The 18,996-nt window shown below is 45.8% G+C and overlaps 1 protein-coding gene across 1 annotated transcript; it reads right to left on the bottom strand.

The window, feature by feature from the left end:
- Positions 1–3,937: 3,937 nt before the first annotated feature.
- Positions 3,938–18,621, bottom strand: Aldh9a1 (aldehyde dehydrogenase 9 family member A1). Its single transcript, XM_075988512.1, has 11 exons — positions 18,271–18,621; positions 17,389–17,534; positions 16,157–16,286; positions 15,340–15,474; positions 14,178–14,374; positions 13,412–13,552; positions 11,434–11,622; positions 11,128–11,215; positions 8,600–8,741; positions 6,794–6,906; positions 3,938–5,195 (listed from the first exon to the last, which is right to left on the bottom strand). The coding sequence occupies exons 1-11, from the start codon at positions 18,449–18,451 to the stop codon at positions 5,101–5,103; spliced, it is 1,557 nt and encodes a 518-aa protein (XP_075844627.1). The 5' UTR covers positions 18,452–18,621; the 3' UTR covers positions 3,938–5,100.
- Between the last annotated feature and the right edge of the window lie 375 nt (positions 18,622–18,996).

Genomic DNA, 18,996 nt, shown 5'->3' with positions numbered 1-18,996 from the left:
GTGCCCTCTTCTGGTCTGCAGGCATACACACAGACAAAATATTGTGTACATAATAAATAAATAAATATTAAAAAAAAGATTATAAACTGATTGGCCCATTTGCACAGGCTTCTTACTAGCTCTTAAACTTATATTAACCCATTATTCTTATCTATATTAGCCACATGACTCGGTACCTTTTTCGGTGGTCTGGGCAGGACTGGGGAGGAATGGGCTTCCTCCTTCCCAGCATTCTCCTGCTCTCATTGTCCCACCTTTACTTCCTGTCTGGTTGTCCCACCTATACTTCCTGCCTAGCCAATCAGCATTTATTTAAAACATGATTGACAGAATACAGACAATTCTCCCGCACCAGCTTTACAATGGAGAGGATGATGTAGATTGGCAAAATAAGATCATTGCTCTAAAAACTAAAGTTGTCTATGAAGTATGAACAAAAATAATATCTAGACCTTTGCTGTCCACAAGGCATGCGTGGCTTTCAGATGGATAAAATAAAACCCACCCGGGAGATCTTCCTCTTCCTTGGTGCCAGCCACACTTCACACGCTCTGTCACTTGTGAGCATTAGAGCTAGGCTTTGGGCAGAGGCGTACCTCTAAAACCCATGCATTTCCCGTAGTACTGATCTGCTCAACCTATGGGAATTGAACACTGAAGAGTGGCTTAGCTTTGCCTAGATGGCTGTGACTCCCTTGGGGATTATATCAGAATCCACTCCCAGCTCAGGTCGTGAGAAGTTGTCACTAGTGTACTGAACAAACAAAGGAAATGGGCTTCTTCCTCCCATTGAGCTTTAGATTTGCCTTTATTTTAGCATTAAATGTTTCTTTATGAAATGACAGCGATGAGGTGGGAAGTTTTTTTTTTTTGTTTTTTGTTTTTCGAGACAGGGTTTCTCTGCGGCTTTGGAGCCTATCCTAGAACTAGCTCTTGTAGACCAGGCTGGCCTCGAACTCACAGAGATCCACCTGTCTCTGCCTCCCGAGTGCTGGGATTAAAGGCGTGCGCCACCACCGCCCGGCGAGGTGGGAAGTTTTGTGTTTGGACTAGAAAAGATGGCATCAGTAAGCCTCTGTAATAGTTGAGATCCTTTAATACAGTCCCTCATGTTGTAGTGACCCCAAGCGTAAAGTTATTTTCATTGTTTCTTGATAACTGTAATTTTGCTGTTATGAATTATAACGTATCTGTGTTTTCTGATGGTCTCAGGTGACCCCTGTGAAAGGTTGTTTGACCCCCCCCCACACACACACAAAGGGATCATGACCCACAGATTGAGAACCACTGTTGTAGCTGTTGGCATTCCTCCGCCCTTGACAGCAGCCAGTTACAGTCCTTGGCCCAGGGTGTAAGACCCTTCCTTAGTCTTAAAGAGGCAGTTCTCTCCAAGACTAGCAACCAGAGACTGCTTTTCGCATCTCTGAATCCTCATAGACTGCATTGTCCTTCTGTCTCAGTTCTGTCCCCCGCCTCCTGCTGTCTCTGCTGGTGCCACTTTCCTGCGCTGGCCTTCCTCAAACTGCAGCTGTTGCTGCTGCTGCTGCTGCTGCTACGCTGTCGAGCAGCCAGCGGCCATACCCCTTAGCAGCCTGACTGCCGCTCTGTGCTGCCTTCTCCGTGCTACCAGACATACTCACATTACCCAAAGTAGGCCAGACCAATGGGGGATAGCTTTTATTGAGAATAGTGATGCCGCTCAGGAGAGGCAGCAGTGTCTCCCCGCCTGATCTCTGTGCTGCGTAGGATGTCCCAAATATTCCACAGCCTCCTAAAATATCATCACCGGCTGGGACCCAAGTTCCAAGCACATGAGTCTGCAGGGACTCTTTACATTCAAACCCTAATTGTATGGAACTAGAAACGTTCGTGCACGATTACTGAGGAGCCACTGATGACGCACGCACAGTAGAAGACACTCAAGACCAGAGGCTGGGTGGGCTCAGGCTCCCACAAGGTATGGTAGGAAGCTTGGGCACTACCTGCTGGTGTAACCTAGCAGAAGTCCAAGCTATCATCTATGTTCTGCCAGAGTGTGCCCCGCTTCCCCTTTACATCCCTAAGAGGTTCTCCCACCTTAATCAAAATGACCAGGTGAGACTTAACACGAAACGGCTCAGCGGGTAGAAGCATTGACCGCCATCCCTGACCACCCGAGTTCGACTCCCTTAATTCACACAGTGGAAGGGGAAAACCCACTTCCCCTAGGTGGGTCTCCTGACCCCCACACTCACGCCCATATGCATCCCCCTACACGGACAGATACATATGCAGTCTCTGCTTCATCCCTCGTAAGCAGCACTTTCTAGGTGTTTTCTGACATAACATACTCTACTTTCCAATTAACTGACACCTGTGTTTGGCCACTGAGGCCTTGCTGTATGGCTAGAGCAACTCACATGCTTTTTGCTTCATTTTATTAAGCTTAAGCGGTTACATGGGCTCGCAGCGACTGTACCGAGCTTGGTGCTCAGAGCTGTCCTCAACTCCATCTGCCTAGGAACTCACCTGGGAAGCTTTTCAGAGTCCAGGTGCCCAGATCAATTACATTAGCATCTCAGTCTTTTAAATGCTCAACGGCAGCTCTAATGAAACCCGAGCTCGGGAACCAGTTTTCTCAAAGCGCAGCCTGGCAAGCTATGATGCCTATGACTCAGCTGAGGAGCTTCCTGAAAGGCAGATCTGACAGGTCTGGGGTGGGCTGAGAATCTACAATTCTCTTACCCAGCAGGTGCAGCGGCTCCCTGGGCCACACTGAGCGGCAGCTGCTGATGCACTCCACAGTTCGCGGCCAATGGCAGCAGTGCTTGCTTTCAGTTCGCATCCTAGTTCAGAAAGGCTACAGTTAGCAGGGGAACAGTCTCAAGTGACAACGGATAGTCATCCACACGGACAGAAGAGGAGGTCTGTGCTGGTTCCCTTACCTCGGAACACATTTTTAGTCTGTAGGGCTTTTTTTCTTCTTCTTTTGGCTTTTGAGACGGGGTTTCTGTGTAGTCCTAGCTGTCCTGGAACTAACTCTGTAGACCAGGCTGGTCTTAAACTCAGAGATCCACCTGCCTCTGCCTCCCGAGTACTGGGATTAAAGGCATGAGCGGCTGCCACTTCCTGGCTAGTATGCAAGGTGAATTTCTGAGAAACATGGTCTGAAGTGACTTGGGAACAGCCTGGCAGAGAAATAAGGGGGAAAGTGACGGAAGAGTGTGTATGGTGGTGATAAGGCACTGCAGCGGCCTAAGCAAGGGCACGTTGTCATCTATTGACCATGGAGAGCTCATTCACTGCCGCTGTCTAATGGCTTTCGTCAACTCCCTCCCCCAACCTTGAAAAGAAAGACAAGTAGGTCTTTGTATAAGAACAAGGATTCATAAATATTTCAGGGAAAATAACACCAAGAAAGGCTGATTTAATCATTCCAGTGCTAACTGCCCTAACTTGCCCATGCAAGGGCAAGAGAGCTAGGCCCAGCCATGACAATCATTCCTTATCTCTAAATGCCACCTTCACTATTACTTAACTCGTCCCCAGAAAGGAGCATGGGCGAGGCCTCAGCTGTAGTAGTGCAGCTACAAGGTCTGGTAGCTCTTTAGGGTAGGCTGCAGCAGGGAAGGACAGGGTCACAAAAAGTTGTCATGCCTCAACTTCCCTTGCCTGTCCTGGTCCTATACTTTCTCCTCTGTCCAGTCCAGTCTTTAAGATGTGATGAGATTCAAATTAAAGACAAAAGATTAACACTGTGACTGGTTCCAATGCTCTGTCACAGAAGCACACAGTAATTCGTGCAGTCAAACGACTCTCTTCAGTTGTAGAACGACAGGCCGCTGTGCAAGGACCCGGGATAAGTGTCTGAGATGGGATGATGGGATGGGTGTTTGCTGACGTATCAACTATTTTCTTGCTAGCCAGCTCAGGTTTCTCAATGAAATGACAAAAGAACTAAGCTTTTGCAAAAGATTTTATTACTATGCATATATGATACAGGGGAGGGACACACTGCCTTCATGTGGGACCTAGGTACAGAATCATCAGGCTTCTGTGCTAAGACCTTACCCACTGAGCTGTCTTGCTAGCCAAAAGGAATGTAGCTTTTTAAATGCCAATGGATCACTTTTTCCATAAGTATTACAACTTTTCTGGCTCCCGATTAAAGCTTTAAGAATTTTCTTTTAAGGATTTATTTATTAATTATGTATACAGCATCTGCCTGCAAGTATCCCTGCAGGCCAGATGAGGGCACCAGATCTCACTCATTATAGATGGTTGTGAGCCACCATGTGGTTACTGTGAATTGAACTTAGGACCTCTGGAAGAACAGTCAGTGCTCTTAACCTCTGAGCTATCTCTCAGCACCCCCCCCCCCAATTTTTTAACTGTCAATGAACAAAGAAAATATGTCTACTGATTCATCAGGAACCCAAGAAGGAAGGCATCTTTAGAGCAAACTAGAAAGTTGCCATTGTTGGTGGGACAGACGTGTGAGCAGAGCTGGGGCCTGCCTTTTGCGTGGTGTACTGCTGGGGTGTCCAGACCTCGCAGGGACTCGCGGGAAGAACAAGCCCCCTGGCTGGTATCCAAAAGGCACTTGCGCACATTTTCAACTGGGAAGGGTAACTGCAAGACGGAGGACAATACTGACCCCAACCCAAAGGTGTTGGTTAAAAAATAAAGAAACTGCCTTGACCCATTTTATTGGTTAGAACATAGGTGGGTGGAGTAAACAGAACAGAATGCTGGGAGGAAGAGGAAGTGAGCTCAGAGGCCATGCTCCCCTCTCCCAGGCAGACGCGATGAAGCTCCGGCGCAGGATGGACGTAGGCTAGAATCTTCCTGGTAAGCGCACCTCGGTGCTACACACATTATTAGAAATGGGCTAGTCCAGGTGCGAGAGTTAGCCGAGAAGAGGCTAGATATAATGGGCCAAGCAGTGTTTAAAAGAATACAATTTGTGTGTTATTTCGGGTAAAGCTAGCCGGTGGCGGGAGCTGGGTGGCGGAATGCAACCCGCAGCTCCCTACAACCTAAGAGACTATTCAGTTACACTACTGTCAAGGCAGCCAGCTTGTTCTACAGCCTGGCCATGTGAACGGGATTCACAGGTTTTCAAAAAGGTGACTCCACTTCGCCCATCTCCACATACACCGTCTTCAGCTGTGAATAGTACTCAATCGTCACACGGCCATTCTCTCTGCCAAATCCTGAAAAGACAAGACGGGGTCAGGGTGAACTGGTCACTACAGTGGTTTCAAGTCACACACCACTTCAAATGCACGCTCCGCTGGTCCGGGTGGGAAGCCCATTCTCAAACCAGGTACTTTTGTGGAGCTGGGGCCAGCGAGTGTTAGGACAGGGAAGTAGCACAGCCTCGTTTCAGAGCATGAGTCCTGATTTCAGGTGCCTGTTGCTCTGGGTGAACATCTGAAAAATGTGCAGTCTCTTTAAGGAAACATGTTAAAAGTCAGGTGCTACAGCCTACCAAGCACAAAGCCCTGGGTTCCATCCCCAGCACACACAGCCTGGGCAGGGTATCACCCGCCTGTAATCCCACTATACACAGACAAGGGCCTGTTTAAGTCTGCTCCACTACCCATAAGCTCTAGATACAGGAGACTGTGTTCTCCCTTCCCCACCCCAGCCCTGAAAAGAAAAAAAAAAAAAAGCAAAGCAGCTCGCTAAAAGCAGCCTCTAAAGCAATCCACCTGACAGCCGGGGAAAGCAGTGTTCATTTAAAACTTGACTAACAAGGTTTATCAATCTTTTAAATGTGCAAAGAACAGACTTCCAGTTCCTTGATTACTTAATATCCTCAAGCACTGCCTAATGAATAATGTGTAAAAAAGACAGCACCCGTGCTTGGGCTTTGTGCTGTATCCTGGTCCAAACCGTGGCTAGCTAAGCCATCTCTCGCATCACACCGTCCACTGTCGTGCTACTCAAAAGGAATGAAAACCCTCAGGCCTAAGCCCTATCCTAGAAGTTACTTATAAATGAAATTGCACCTTGACTTCTACTTGCATCATGCACGTGTTCAGCTCCTTCGTGCACCACACTGGCATGAGGAGGACGGGTGGGACGTCGTTGAGGAGCGCAAGGATAACGCTGAGTATCAGGTAAAACTCGACACCCACCATCACTTCAGTGCCCATAATATTAAGGTGGCCCAAGACTATGGGTTGGACTCTGAAACTGTGTTCAAATCAATTTTTAGTTCAAATGAAAAAAGTATAGGAAATAAATGAATACAGGTACCAGAATACAAAGAATGAACCTCAAAGTGGTGGCTGTGTCCCCGAGCCTCAAACCCCTGAAACACCAGACCACACATCTGGGGGCAGAAATAAATGAGCAGTAGTTTGGGGGACACTCTGGTGCCATCCAGAACAGAGATGATGGCTAGAATTGTGGCAAATGGCAAATTAAGAGACTTTATAAATTTGGGCCCCAAAGAGAAAACCCATTAATATAAGCTTTCTGGAATGACTTTAGAAGCCCCAAAGCCCTACTGATGGGCATACCTGATGTGGAACCCCTGCAGGAGTGTTTAATGCTCAGAGAAATCAACCCAACACTAAAGAAAAGGTAATGCTACCCACAAGACATGCCATGAGATGCAGATCAGCCATTCACACGCCGTGTTACACAGGAGAACTTCCTGGCGATGCCGGCCTGCATTCCAGTGAGGCTGGGGAGGACTGAGTCTGTCTCCTCAGGCTATGCTAGACACAGGCTGAGGAATACTGGTGTGGCAGCACCGACGACAGTGGCTGGCTCGGCTTGTGCATTCCCACCTCCTCACCTGACTTCTTATAGCCACCAAAGGGCAACTCCACTGGGCTGACGTTGTAGTTGTTAATGTAGCATGTTCCCGCCTGAAGCTCGGCCGCCACCCTGTGAGCCCGCTGGATGTCCCTGGGAGGGAAGAGACAGCGCTGGTTATTCACAGTTCACGCTAACTTCACAGGAAACCTTGGAGCGTACATTGCAAGGGCCCTGAAATCCTGCCAAACTCTTGTTTCTTCAAACTGTTTAAATCCCTTTCGTCGCCCAGGCAAAAGACGACCCAGATTTTTAAAAAAATCACTAAAGTAAGCAGCAACACAAGAGTGCCACTACTCAGCGGCGTGGAACAACTACACCACTCACACAAAGCGATGAAGGTGGAACCCTTACACGGTACACAAGCATGCACCTGCATAGAACACAGGTCTGAGAACTATAAAACCATCAGAAGTACAGAAATATAGCTCCATGGTCCCAGATTCGACAAAGCCTCCTTAAATATAACACTCAAAGTAACAGACAAAAGCAAAATCCACAAAAATGAGAACCAAATCCACAATGGAATATGACCTCACACCCAGGAGAATGGCTGAAACTGAACCATGCCAATAAAGGCTGACGCAGGTATGGAGAAATTAGAGCCTTTTATATCGTGGGGGGGGGGGGGGCATGTGTGTGCTATAGCCCATATGTAGAGGCCAGAGGACAACTTGAGTCAGTTCGAGGCCTGCCTAGGCTACAGAACAATGTCATGGTCATCTTTAACAAAGAGCACCTAACTCAAACTAAAAAGTAAAAAAAAAAGGGGGGGGGCTGGTGATGCTGGAGATTTACAGCTCAGTGGAGGATGTTTAGTATTGCCAAGGTCCTAGCACCTAGGCCACTCAGTCTCCAAAGCAGAAAAGCAGAGTCCCAATCTTTCTGTCAGGACCCAAAGGGAAGCAATCACATGAGGACCAGCTTCAAAGCACTTCATGGAAGAAACACTCAGGCCTTCCTTCCTAGGTATCTGACCACAAGACAGCATTTGACCTTGGTACCACAAATGCTCTACACTCTCAGTGAAGCCTTAGAAAACCACCTTCCCAAGGCCAGTGATTAATGAGTTTGCACACGACCAGGAGATTTACAGTCCTTTTTCTTTTTTGTTTGTTTTCTTGTTCTGTAGTCTCACTATGTAGCCCAGGCTGGTCTCAAACTCATGGTCCACCTGCCTCTGACTGCTGGGGTTACAGGCACGTACCACCACAACCAGACTGCTAAGGTTATAGGCATGCATGACTACCATTATCCAGATTGCTGCAATTATAGGCACGGATTGTTTTGAAAGCAATTTTGCATCAAAATCATTTTTATCTCTATTATAGTGGTTAACATTTATGTACAAAGATATTAATGATGGTAACACGATATTTAAAACTACACTGCACTAAAAATGTTGTATTTGAAGAACAATGTCCAGTATTCATAATGTTAAAAGTTTTCTAAATTCCTTGATTTGAATGTTTTTAATATCTAGCCCAAAGCTTTACATAGATCAGAATCTTAAATATTCAATGAAAGAATGAAGCCAAAACTTTTAATAAAGTTCAATTTAAACTCCATAGCAATGTAGAGTCCTTTGGCCATTAGTAAAAAAACTATAAAAGGCAGCTTTGGCATTTCCTGAATTAAAAAGAAGCAAACAGGGCTGGGGTATAGCTCAGTTTGGTCTTCAGCATCATGAAACAGAGATGCTGATGGCTCTGATGACAGCAAAGTAAGGAGGAGTAAGAATGATTGCAGACCCAAGAAGATGCTGTGCGTGTCTTGATCCACATACCTGGTAAAGACGCCAGCTGCTAGTCCAAACGTGGTATCATTGGCCCGATCCAGGACCTCATCTTCAGTTTTAAATGACAAGATGGACATGACTGGTCCAAAGATCTCTTCTCGCACACAGGTCATGTCATCTCTGCAATTAGCTACCAACATTCATAATGAAACCAATGGCAGTGAGGGGAACATAAACTCGTATTATACATTATCTGTAGTAAACAGCGAAACACGTAGCTTTAGGGAAAAAATTTTCAAGAGAATATAGCCACTATGAGTATTAATTAGACCTTCCTTTTGCATGGCAACTTGGTAATACATATTAGAGAGTCATCCTGTATAACTCTGAAATCATTTTTTAGAATTCCTAAGGAAGTACCCAGTGAGCTAAACAAATTTATTTACAAGGATCTTCACCACAGTATTACTTACAATGATGAAAGCAGAAAGCCATAAACTAAACATTCAAAGAGGAAATTGTTGCGGGAGGTCCTTCCGCTCCTCCAGCCTATAGCCGCTGAGATACCAGCCCATTGGGGTGTGGTCTCTCTCCCTTTAAAAAAGCGGCTACTTCCTTTCTCGCCCCTTTTTGCTTCCTGCTCCATTTCCGGCGACTAGACTCCCTGGTTGCGCAGAGGGCTGTTGTCTGGGACGGTTATCTGTAAGTTTTTTCCCTTTTAAATAAATATCACCCTATTAATCATAATTCCAAACTGGTGTGGCACTGTTTGCGACTTACGCCTTCAGGAAATAATCACACAAACTAGACACAGCTTAATGATGAACTTTTATAAAGCGTCTAAAAGCAATGTTTTTTTTTTTTTTTTTTTTTTTTTTTTTTTTTTTGGTTTTTCGAGGCAGGGTTTCTATGTGGTTTTGGAGCCTGTCCTGGAGCTAGCTCTTGTAGACCAGGCTGGTCTCGAACTCACAGAGATCCGCCTGCCTCTGCCTCCCAAGTGCTGGGATTAAAGGCGTGCGCCACCACCGCCCGGCTAAAAGCAATGTTTTTGAAGTCAGACCGAGGCTCTAAATTAGTTCTAAACTTCCTGGTGCACAAAGGTGAACTGTGGTCTGTTACAGTGCACATCTCTAGGCCCCAGGCTCTAAGACTGACAGTCAGACAGCAGAAACCTGTTTTAACAGGTTTTCTAAGTCATATATATGTTAAAACACAAGCTAGCTTCCAGAATCACAAAAATAAAGGGCTGGCTCCCTCTTCTTTTGCTGTGGGAACTCCTTTAGCCAATAGCCTTTAAGATACTGGCACACTCTGGGCGTGGCCACATGTACTATATAAACAGATGTAGAAACGGGTGTAGCCCCCTTGGCTGCTGGATTCAGTTCCTGTTCCCTGCTCACGCAGAGGACTGCTGATCTGTGAGTCTACCCCTAAATAAAGAGGCCTTTATTATACTCCATTCTGAGCTAGTGTGGGACTACTTTATTATAATCCTCCACACTCTTGCCTGGCTTCACAATCTGCATAAAGTCTAATTGTAAAGTGCATGTTTTGGTGGAAAGTCTATAATATTCAGAAACACATAAAATGTAATGAAAGGAGCCTTAACCTTAGCATATGGAGAACTCATTAATATGGTCTCACCATGTATACTCCATTCCTTCCTTCGCTTCAGGTTCTTCAACAGATTCAGAATATCATCACATATTTTATCGTCTAATCCATACATTTCACTTAACAACATATAAGCTCGCCCTATTTGTTAGTCATTCAATTACAACTAACCTAATCCATGGTATGGAGTTAGGCTCATAGCTTTTCAGTACCAGTGGCTATTTCTTTAGGCTAAAGGTTAACACCACTACCAATAGGGTCATGGGTTTAGAATCAGTTTAATTGCTAATATAAGTAAGATTTATAGGTACTGCTTAAAGCCTATAAAACAAACAATATTTGTATGAATATCCTAACAAAAACCTGTAAATGAGACTAACAAAAGCAGGGTTTAGCTGGATGTGGTAGTGTTCGCCTTTATTTAACCCAGCACTCAAGAGGCAGCGAGAGTCAGATCTCTGTTAAACTCAAAGCCAGCATGGCCTACGTAGAGTGTTCCAGGTCAGACAACACCACACAGTGAGACCGTGGAGGCAAGCAGGTTTGATAGGATGCCCATGTATACTTGACTGTCCAAACTAGAGTTTCAAGAGTGAAAAGACGTAATAAAACTTACTAAACTTACACCTGATTCTGTTATATTGATATGTTATAGTTTATGTTTTACATTACTGAGGAGTTCAATACTTTTTTTTAATCAAACATGTATTGGGGTTTTTTATTTAAAGCTTATTCCAAGAGCAAATGTCTCCAGTACATAAACCAATAGACACGACTGTCCTAGCTCAGAGTACCTACGGGGCTTCAAAAGTAATGAAGTAGTTCTGCTTCTTAAACCTGAATAGTGGAAATCATTAAATTTGCCAACCCTTACTCTATGACATTACACAGTTCATAAATAATTCATTTCTAACTATCTACTATTTAATTCAAGTCATTTAAAAGCAAACAAGAAGACATACTTAAAATGCAAGGTGTCATGTAATATCCATGTTTTAATTTAGGATCCGTTGGTTCATACGGCTCTCCACCATATAGCACAGTAGCACCCTAAGTGAAAAAGAAAAGGCAGGCATCTTCTGTATTGAACACACAACCCCGTATGTGTCCCCACAAGGACGAAGGTAGCCCGAGCAAAGGCACACAGCATTGACCCTCCCAAGGCAGAGCACTCGTGGATACTAACCACTAATGTAAACGCAAAAAAGGGCATGGGGCAAGGAGCCATGACGTAACCCGCCCCGTCCCAGCTCCCGTTCATTTCTCACCTCCTTCTTGGCTGACTTTATAAACCCAAGGACCCGCTCCAGATGTGGGCCATTGATGAGTGGGCCCATCCTCGTATCTTCCAGAAGGGGGTCCCCAATTCTTATGTTTTGAGTCTGCTTCACGACTTCTTCTGTAAATTTGTCAATAATTTCCTTTTGCACAAACACTCTAGTGCCGTTACAGCAAACCTAAAAGACAGAAGACATCAATTTGCGTGGGGAATGAAAAAAAAATGAGGAAAAAAACATGTAAAAACTTTTCATGGGACAGGCCCCATTTTTTTAATGTTTTATTTTATGTATACTGATGATTTGCCTGCATGTCGGTCTGTGTGCCGTGTGTGCCTGGTACCTGTGGAGGCCAGAAGAGGGCACTGGATTTCCTGGACCTGGAGTCACAGATGATTCTGAGCCACCATGTGGGTGCTAGGACTCGAACCCAGGTCCTCTATGAGAGCAGTCAATGCTATTAACTGCTGAAATACTGGATCGTCATGTGAAAGCAGGGGCAATAGTACAGACCTATATAACTTCTGAACATAGCATTCGGCCTGTACAAAAAAAAAGGCTAAGTAGCGGCGGCACACACTTTAGTCCAGCACTTGAGAGTCAGAGGTAGGAGAATCTCCGACTTAAGAGGCAAGCCTGGTCTACAAAGAGTTCCAGGACAGCAAGGGTTATACATAAGAAACCCTGTCTCAAAACAACAACAACAAAAACCCACAGGTGAGCTATCTCTCCAGCCTTTGTTATTATTTTTCTAAACTGTACATGTTTATGTGGTACAGTGTGATCATTTGGTTCATGTATCAAACTAAACAATGGGTGCACTCTGGAATAATTGGAGTAATTAGCATTGTTTCCACTGTGAGCTGTTTTGAGAGAAGGTCTCTGTATAGCCCGCACTGTCCTTGACTTCCCAGCTTCCCAAGTGCTGGGGTCACAGGCATGTGCACCATGCCTGGTTTTAACTCTCTGACCTGAGTAACTTCTTTGATTTCTGGCAGTTGAGGTATTCTAGACCCATCTCATTCTTTTTCCACTTGAACTCTGGAATTGGCCATCTGTCTAGGCAGCCCTGGTTTCAGTAAGTGTGAAGTGAGACCTAGAAACCAAGCTTTAGGGATGGGATGTAGCTCAGTGGTAGAACGCTTACCTGCCAGGTTTGAGATCCCGAGTTTAACCCCCAGTACTGCCAAGAGGAAAAAAAAATTCTACCAAGATCTCAGTGTCAGGCTCTTGACTCCTACTGTGTCCATGTTGCTCATAATTCTCAGACCAGGGCTAGGGAATGTATGTCTGTGTGTATATGAGACACTTTGTTTTGTTTTTCTTTTCTTTCTCTATGCAAGAACCCTAGCTGTCCTAAAACTAGCTCTGTAGACCACGCTGCCCTGAACTCAAAGAGATTCGCTTGTCCCTGCCTCCCGAGTGCTGGGATTAAAGCCAATAAATTAACACTCATAGAGTACTAATCACACTATGCTTATGTAAAAGAATGTGGTTTTGGGGGCTGTGTACAGTATTTGATAGTTAGGGACCTTGTGTCTACAACTTTCTCTCAGTTCAGGAGGAGATTCTGTATGATGTATACACACAGACTGGAAGAATGGTGAAGCAAACAGGTTAGATTCTGCAGCACTTCTCAACCTGTGGGTCATGACCCCTCTGGCACACTTCTATCTCCAAAAATATTTACATTGTGATTCATAGCAGTAGCAAAAATTATAGCTACAAAAGAACAATGAAAATCTTACAGTTGTGGGCCACCACAACAGGAGGAACTGTATTAATGGGTCGCAGCCTTAAGAAGGCCAAGGACCACAGTATTAGAGGGATCTGGTTCAGAGATATACAGGAACTCTTGGTACTATTTGTTCACAATTACCCTGTAATTCTCAGTGTGTCTAGAATGTCAGCATGCTACCAGCGGGAGAGGCAGGGATTCCTTCCCAGCCCTCCCAGGAAGAGTTCACACCTGGCCTTGTGTGAGGAAGTTGGCCACCAATGCCCCCTTCACAGCGTTCTCCAGGTCACAGTCTGAGAAGATGATCAGAGGAGATTTGCCTCCAAGCTCCAAGGTTACAGGTTTGATTCCTTTAGAGGACATTTCCATGATCTACAGAACCAAAAAAGATACCCGGAAATTTAGCATAAGTTAGTCTGCATGCTAGGTCAACTCAACCTGAACCTACCAGGTTATCTTTGTTTGACAGGGGCCAGAACCTGTTCTCACGTACACTGGGCTCTTCGTACACTTAGAATATTCTTTGGCAAAACCTTCTAAGAATTTACAAAACATCCCATAACACCCTGAAACAAGAGTTCATTTAAAACATACTGACAATTCATAGGATTCTTGCAGCCAGGAATGCTTTTTGCATTCTTATGTTTAGGGCTATTTAAAACTGGGAACATAAATCCAGGTCAAAGTAACAAACCTGAAGTAACCTGAAAATATTCTTCTTCTATATAATACAGTTAACTCACCAATAGAGCACTGTGCAGCCCAGGCCCCAATCCCTCACACACATCGTCTCCTGAAGCAGGCGAGAATTTCTACCCCACCTGGCCTACCACGAACCACCCACACATGCCCTCTTTCCCCCGTCACGTGCACAGAAAGAGTAGAATTTCCTGACCCATTCCCAACATAAACTCAAAATCTGCAAAATACACAGTGGGCAGGACTAGCTTTGCCAGACTTAGCCATTTGTGTCGAACAAAACTGGTGTCGTCTGTACCTTCATGCCAGTAGGCACACTTCCAGTGAAGGAGACTTTGGCCACATGGCGATGCTGACACAGAAACTGGCCTGTGGCAGCCCCACCTTGCACCACGTTGAAGAGGCCAGGAGGCACGCCCGCTTTGGTATAGATCTCAGCCAGCAGCAAAGCAGACATGGGTGTGAAGGGAGAAGGCTTAAAGATCATGGCGTTACCTGTAGAAAAGCAAATGCTCCTCTCAGACAAGACTAGACGATTCCAACTGGTTCCTGGTCCTCTAAATTCACCAATGATGTTATTAATTCTAGAAACATCCGAGACTGAAACCATGACCCATTGGTTAAGAGCACCTGTTGCTCTGGCAGAGAGTTTGAGATCAGTTTCCATTAGACAAAGGATGGCTTAGAACCAGCTGTAACTCCAGATCCAGGGAATCTAGCACCTTCTGGTCTCTGCAAGTACTAGTGGTACACATGGTATACTATATACCATCTATCTATCTATCGGTCGATCAATAGATAGATAGATATAGATATGCAGGCAAACACTCATACATAGAAAACTAATAAACCTAAAATTATTTTTTAAAAAAGGACATACCTTGCTTCCCCACCTTGGGTTCTCATGTATCAAGGTCTTTGGACATGGGTAATCCTACTTAAAGCTTGCAACTTCAATGTGAAGTAGGGATAATCAGTCTCATAAAAGTTAACTGAAGACCAAAAACTTTCATTTCCTTTCATTCCAACACTAGAAGGCTGAATCAAAAGGATAGCCTAGCCAGGTGGTGGTGGAAACACCTTTAATCCCAGCACTCGGAAGACAGAGGCTCGCAGATCTCTATGAGCTTCAGGCCAGCCTGGTCTACAGAGTGAGTTCCAGGACACCCAAGGCTACACAGAGAAACCCTGTCTTGAAAACCATCTCCCCCCGCCCCACTCCCAAAAAAGGATAGCCTAGAATATACAGCCAGTTCCTCCATCAGAAACAAACTGGACCAATGCAAAATAGAAACCCCAAGACATGACCTGTGTGTGCAACCTCAACTTTAATTCCTTCAGGTGCAAGGCAAGGCAGGAATAGACCCACATCCTCTGAGATTGACTGCCCCAAGGCAGCTCTTGCTGGGGGGGGGGGGGGGTGGCGGAAGGTTCACTGTGGAGGAGTGACTCATTCTTACCACATGCCAAAGCAGGAGCAGACTTCCAACAGGCAATCTGGAAGGGGTAGTTCCATGCTCCTATCCCTACACACACCCCAAGTGGCTCTCTTCTGGTGTAGCCGAAGGACCCATTTGGGAGCTGGACATGCTCTCCTAGGAATAAAACAGAATAAGAAAATGATGCAAGCCTATGCTCCCCACAATTTCACGAGCACGAGATCATCCTAGTTAACTCTCAAAGACTCTTCTGTGGGGGCTGGAGAGATGGCTCAGCCTTGAAGAGCACTAGCTCACTTACCACGTGGGGCTCAGGTGGGCTTTACCACCCGTTCAATATGAACTGCTGTAAACATTTGTTTGAGATATGTTTCATTTACCTCAAATTCACTACATAGCTGAGGATGCCCTTAACCTTCTGATCCTCCTACGTTCCCCTCCTAGGCACTAGGATTACAAGTGGGTAGTGGCTATCACCACACTCAGGAGTACGCAGTATTTGGAACTGGACCCAGGGCTCCACGCACAACGCACACTAGGCAAGCACTCCAACTGAGCTACATTCCTGGCCTGAACTGGGTAACAGTGGTAAGCATCGTGCAGACTCTTACAAACTAGGGCTTCAAACCATTTGGTCTACAGTTCAGGTTGTAATACTGGATGCTTTCGGGTACTATCTCATTGAATCCTTAGAACAATCCAAGAAATTGTTACTATCTCCACTTTAGCTAAGGAATGATAAACTAACAGAAGCCACCCAAGTAGATAACAATCACCACCAGGCTCTGCTCTTCTGCCCTCTGATCAGATGGTCACCTGAGGCCACTCCAGGGCTCACCTGCCATGGATGCAGCCAGGCCTGCATAGTATTCCAGGCACTGCCACGAAGTGTCAATATCCAGGCGGGCCTCAAATATGGACTTCCCATTGTTGATGGTCTCCATGATGGCAATCGCATCCTTTTGTTCCTTTGGGTAAAACAGAAGAGGAGATTTAATTCACATTACGATGTTTCAACATGGCCAGTGCTTAAGAAGAAACGTGTCACTCAAGTTCCAAGCCTAGAAAAGGCTGGCACTTGTGAGGAACCGCGGCAGAATAATGGTGCTGGACTGGAGACAAACACCTGCTGTCCTCCTTCCATGTCACCAGGGGGCAAAGATGGAGACCACATCAGTGTAAGTTAGAAAATGGAAGTTTTAAGAACGAGTATGTGCGTGTGGATGAATGAGAACATGTATGTGAGCATATATTCTGACATTTCTACATGGCCCAGGCTATCTGAGCACAGAACGCAGGCATGCTAACTGAAGGACAAAGACCTTGGAAGAGACTGCATGCCCCCGAGAGACCTTTGGAGCTATAATTGCTTGCTCCTAGAGCCATCTGTTTATCTCCAGGGTAATAATAACCACAGTGGCTCTTCCCTCTCAGTCCCAGAGACTTGTTTGATGAGCAATTAATCTCAATACCTCCCCAGAATAGGAGAAGACGCAGGAAGTCTTCTGATACCCTAATCCCCCCTACACCTACAAGCCGCTACAGTGTGCTGTAAGAAGACTTTTTCTCTGATCTCCAAAGATCCATGCGTTCTATCAGAATATATGTGTGCACTGATACCACTGATAAGTATGCATACAGATATTTGATTAAACATATAAACACACATTCTTGCAAGCAGGTTAACTCTCAGACCCTTCAAGGTTTCTCACAGCATACTTATAACAATAAAAGGGAAGAAAAGGAAACCCGACATTCCCACCAAAGATAGAATTCACATTCTGATGTACATCACTCTGAATCTTCTAAGTTTCTGATAAGTTTTTTGTTTTTTTGTTTGTTTGGTTGGTTGGTTTTTTTGTATCTCTGAATCTGGACTCTTCCCAAGCAATTAAGGTCCCAGGGAGCCCTCAGTGGACGTGTGCTTTACATACCAAGGTGAGCACGGGGAATGAATGTTTCTCCATTTCACACGAGCTATCCAAACCTGAAGCTGCATCGATGTTAACTGTGACCACCCTCAGAGCAGTGCGAGTGGAGCTGGCTCAAAAGGAAAGGATTGATACACACCTTTATCATCCGGGCAGCCTCTAAAAGGACTTGGCCACGCTCCATGCCAGATTTCTTTCTCCAGATTTCAAAGGCATCCTTTGCACTTTTAACAGCCAAATTTACTTCATTTTCTCCTGAACACTGTAAAGTAGCTATCACTCGGCCTAGAGAGAAGCAGAAAGTCCGTTTTATCTCAAGCAGTTACAAAACACATTTGAAATTGTTTCTATCAGCCTTCTTTGGGGGATCCCTGTGACCATGATCTCATTTCGTTCTTAATTTTGTGACCAGGAATCCCTTTCAAGTCCAATAAAGTTCCAAGTAGTAAACAACACACATGCAGGCAAAACACTCAACACGTATCATTTTAAAAATAAAAACAAGCCAAGTATGGTGGCACATGACTTTAATACCAGCACTCGGGAGGCAGAGGCAGGCTGTTCTCTCTGAGTTCGAAGCCAGCCTGGTCTACAGAGTTCCAGGACTGGCTCCATAGCTACTGAGAAACCCTGTCTCAAAAAACAAAAAGAAAAAAATTAAAAATAAACAAAACAAACTCTCCTAAGTGCTACTGGATAACTTGGAATGTGTGTGTGTAATAGATGAGACAACTCTGCAGCAGAGGAGATCTGAGAACCCTAGAACCCTGGACTGCTCACTTACCACGAGGCTCAGTGGGCTCTACCAACCATTCAATAAGAACAGCTGTAAACATTTAACATAGGTTTCACTTGCCCCAGCTCCCACTTTCCCACGAGCCTCCGCAGCACTCTGTGCTCCACACTGCAGCCGTGCAAGTCCAGCAACCCTTTGCAGAGTGCTCGGAAGGAAGACAAGGGGCAGCAGACCCAGTGCACAGGGCCAAGGAGAGCCCACTCCACCCGCGTCCAGCCCGGTTACCGGTGGCCGGCTCGAAGGCCTTCTCCGTGCCGCTGCTGTCCACGGGCTCCACACGGGCCCCGCCGCGGTAGTTGAGCGGCTCCAACTGGACGAAAGTGCCAGTGCTCATGGCGGCAACCGCTGCAAGCCCGGGAGTGCGGAAAAGCAACGTCAGCCCAGAGCCAACTGCACGTAGAAACATTCCTCGAGTGCGCAGCGCAGCTCGGAGGAAGCCCCACTAGACCACGCGCGGTGAGGGCGGAGCGGAGGGGCGGGACCGGCGAGAGGCGGGTTGCGAAGGGGCGGGACCTTTGGAAGGAGGCGACCCTGGGCGAGTTTGGACCGCGAGGGGGCGGGGCCTCGGGGAAGCCTAGTCATGAGTGGGCAGGCACGGGGCGAGCAAGGAATGCCCGGAAGAGCACGAGGGGGCGTGGCTAGGGGAGTATCTTGGGCCCAGCCAGCATAGTTAAAGGAAGAGATAAAGAAGAATATAACTTGATCACCTTCCCATCTCCAGGCCTCCCAAGGAGAAAGTCTTTGAGAATCTTTTGTCATCTAAGGCCATTCTTAACCCTAATCCCCAAGCATCCTGGTGTCAGGCTCTGTATTGCTAGGGCTCAACTGAGTTACATTAGGGCTCAATTAGTTATACTCTTACACACATACACTTTTTGGGTTTTTTTGTTTTGATTTGTTTTGGTTTTTCAAGACAGGCTTTCTCTGTGTAACAGTCCTGGCTGTCCTGGA

Source organism: Microtus pennsylvanicus, chromosome 10, assembly GCF_037038515.1.
Source record: "Microtus pennsylvanicus isolate mMicPen1 chromosome 10, mMicPen1.hap1, whole genome shotgun sequence".
In the NCBI taxonomy this organism is placed as follows: Eukaryota; Metazoa; Chordata; class Mammalia; order Rodentia; family Cricetidae; genus Microtus; species Microtus pennsylvanicus.
This window is presented reverse-complemented; position numbering and strand designations above follow the sequence as displayed.

What these genes read in the sequence shown, in the direction of transcription:
- Aldh9a1 (XM_075988512.1), bottom strand. Translation starts at nt 18,451, where the DNA reads ATGTTTCTACGTGCAGTTGGCTCTGGGCTGACGTTGCTTTTCCGCACT. An exon ending in CCTGGCTGCATCCATGGCAG is followed by an intron (nt 15,475 to 16,156) that starts GTGAGCCCTGGA and finishes TTTTATTCCTAG; the next exon opens with GAGAGCATGTCCAGCTCCCA. An exon ending in GCAGCTGGCGTCTTTACCAG is followed by an intron (nt 6,907 to 8,599) that starts GTATGTGGATCA and finishes CTTCCCTCCCAG; the next exon opens with GGACATCCAGCGGGCTCACA.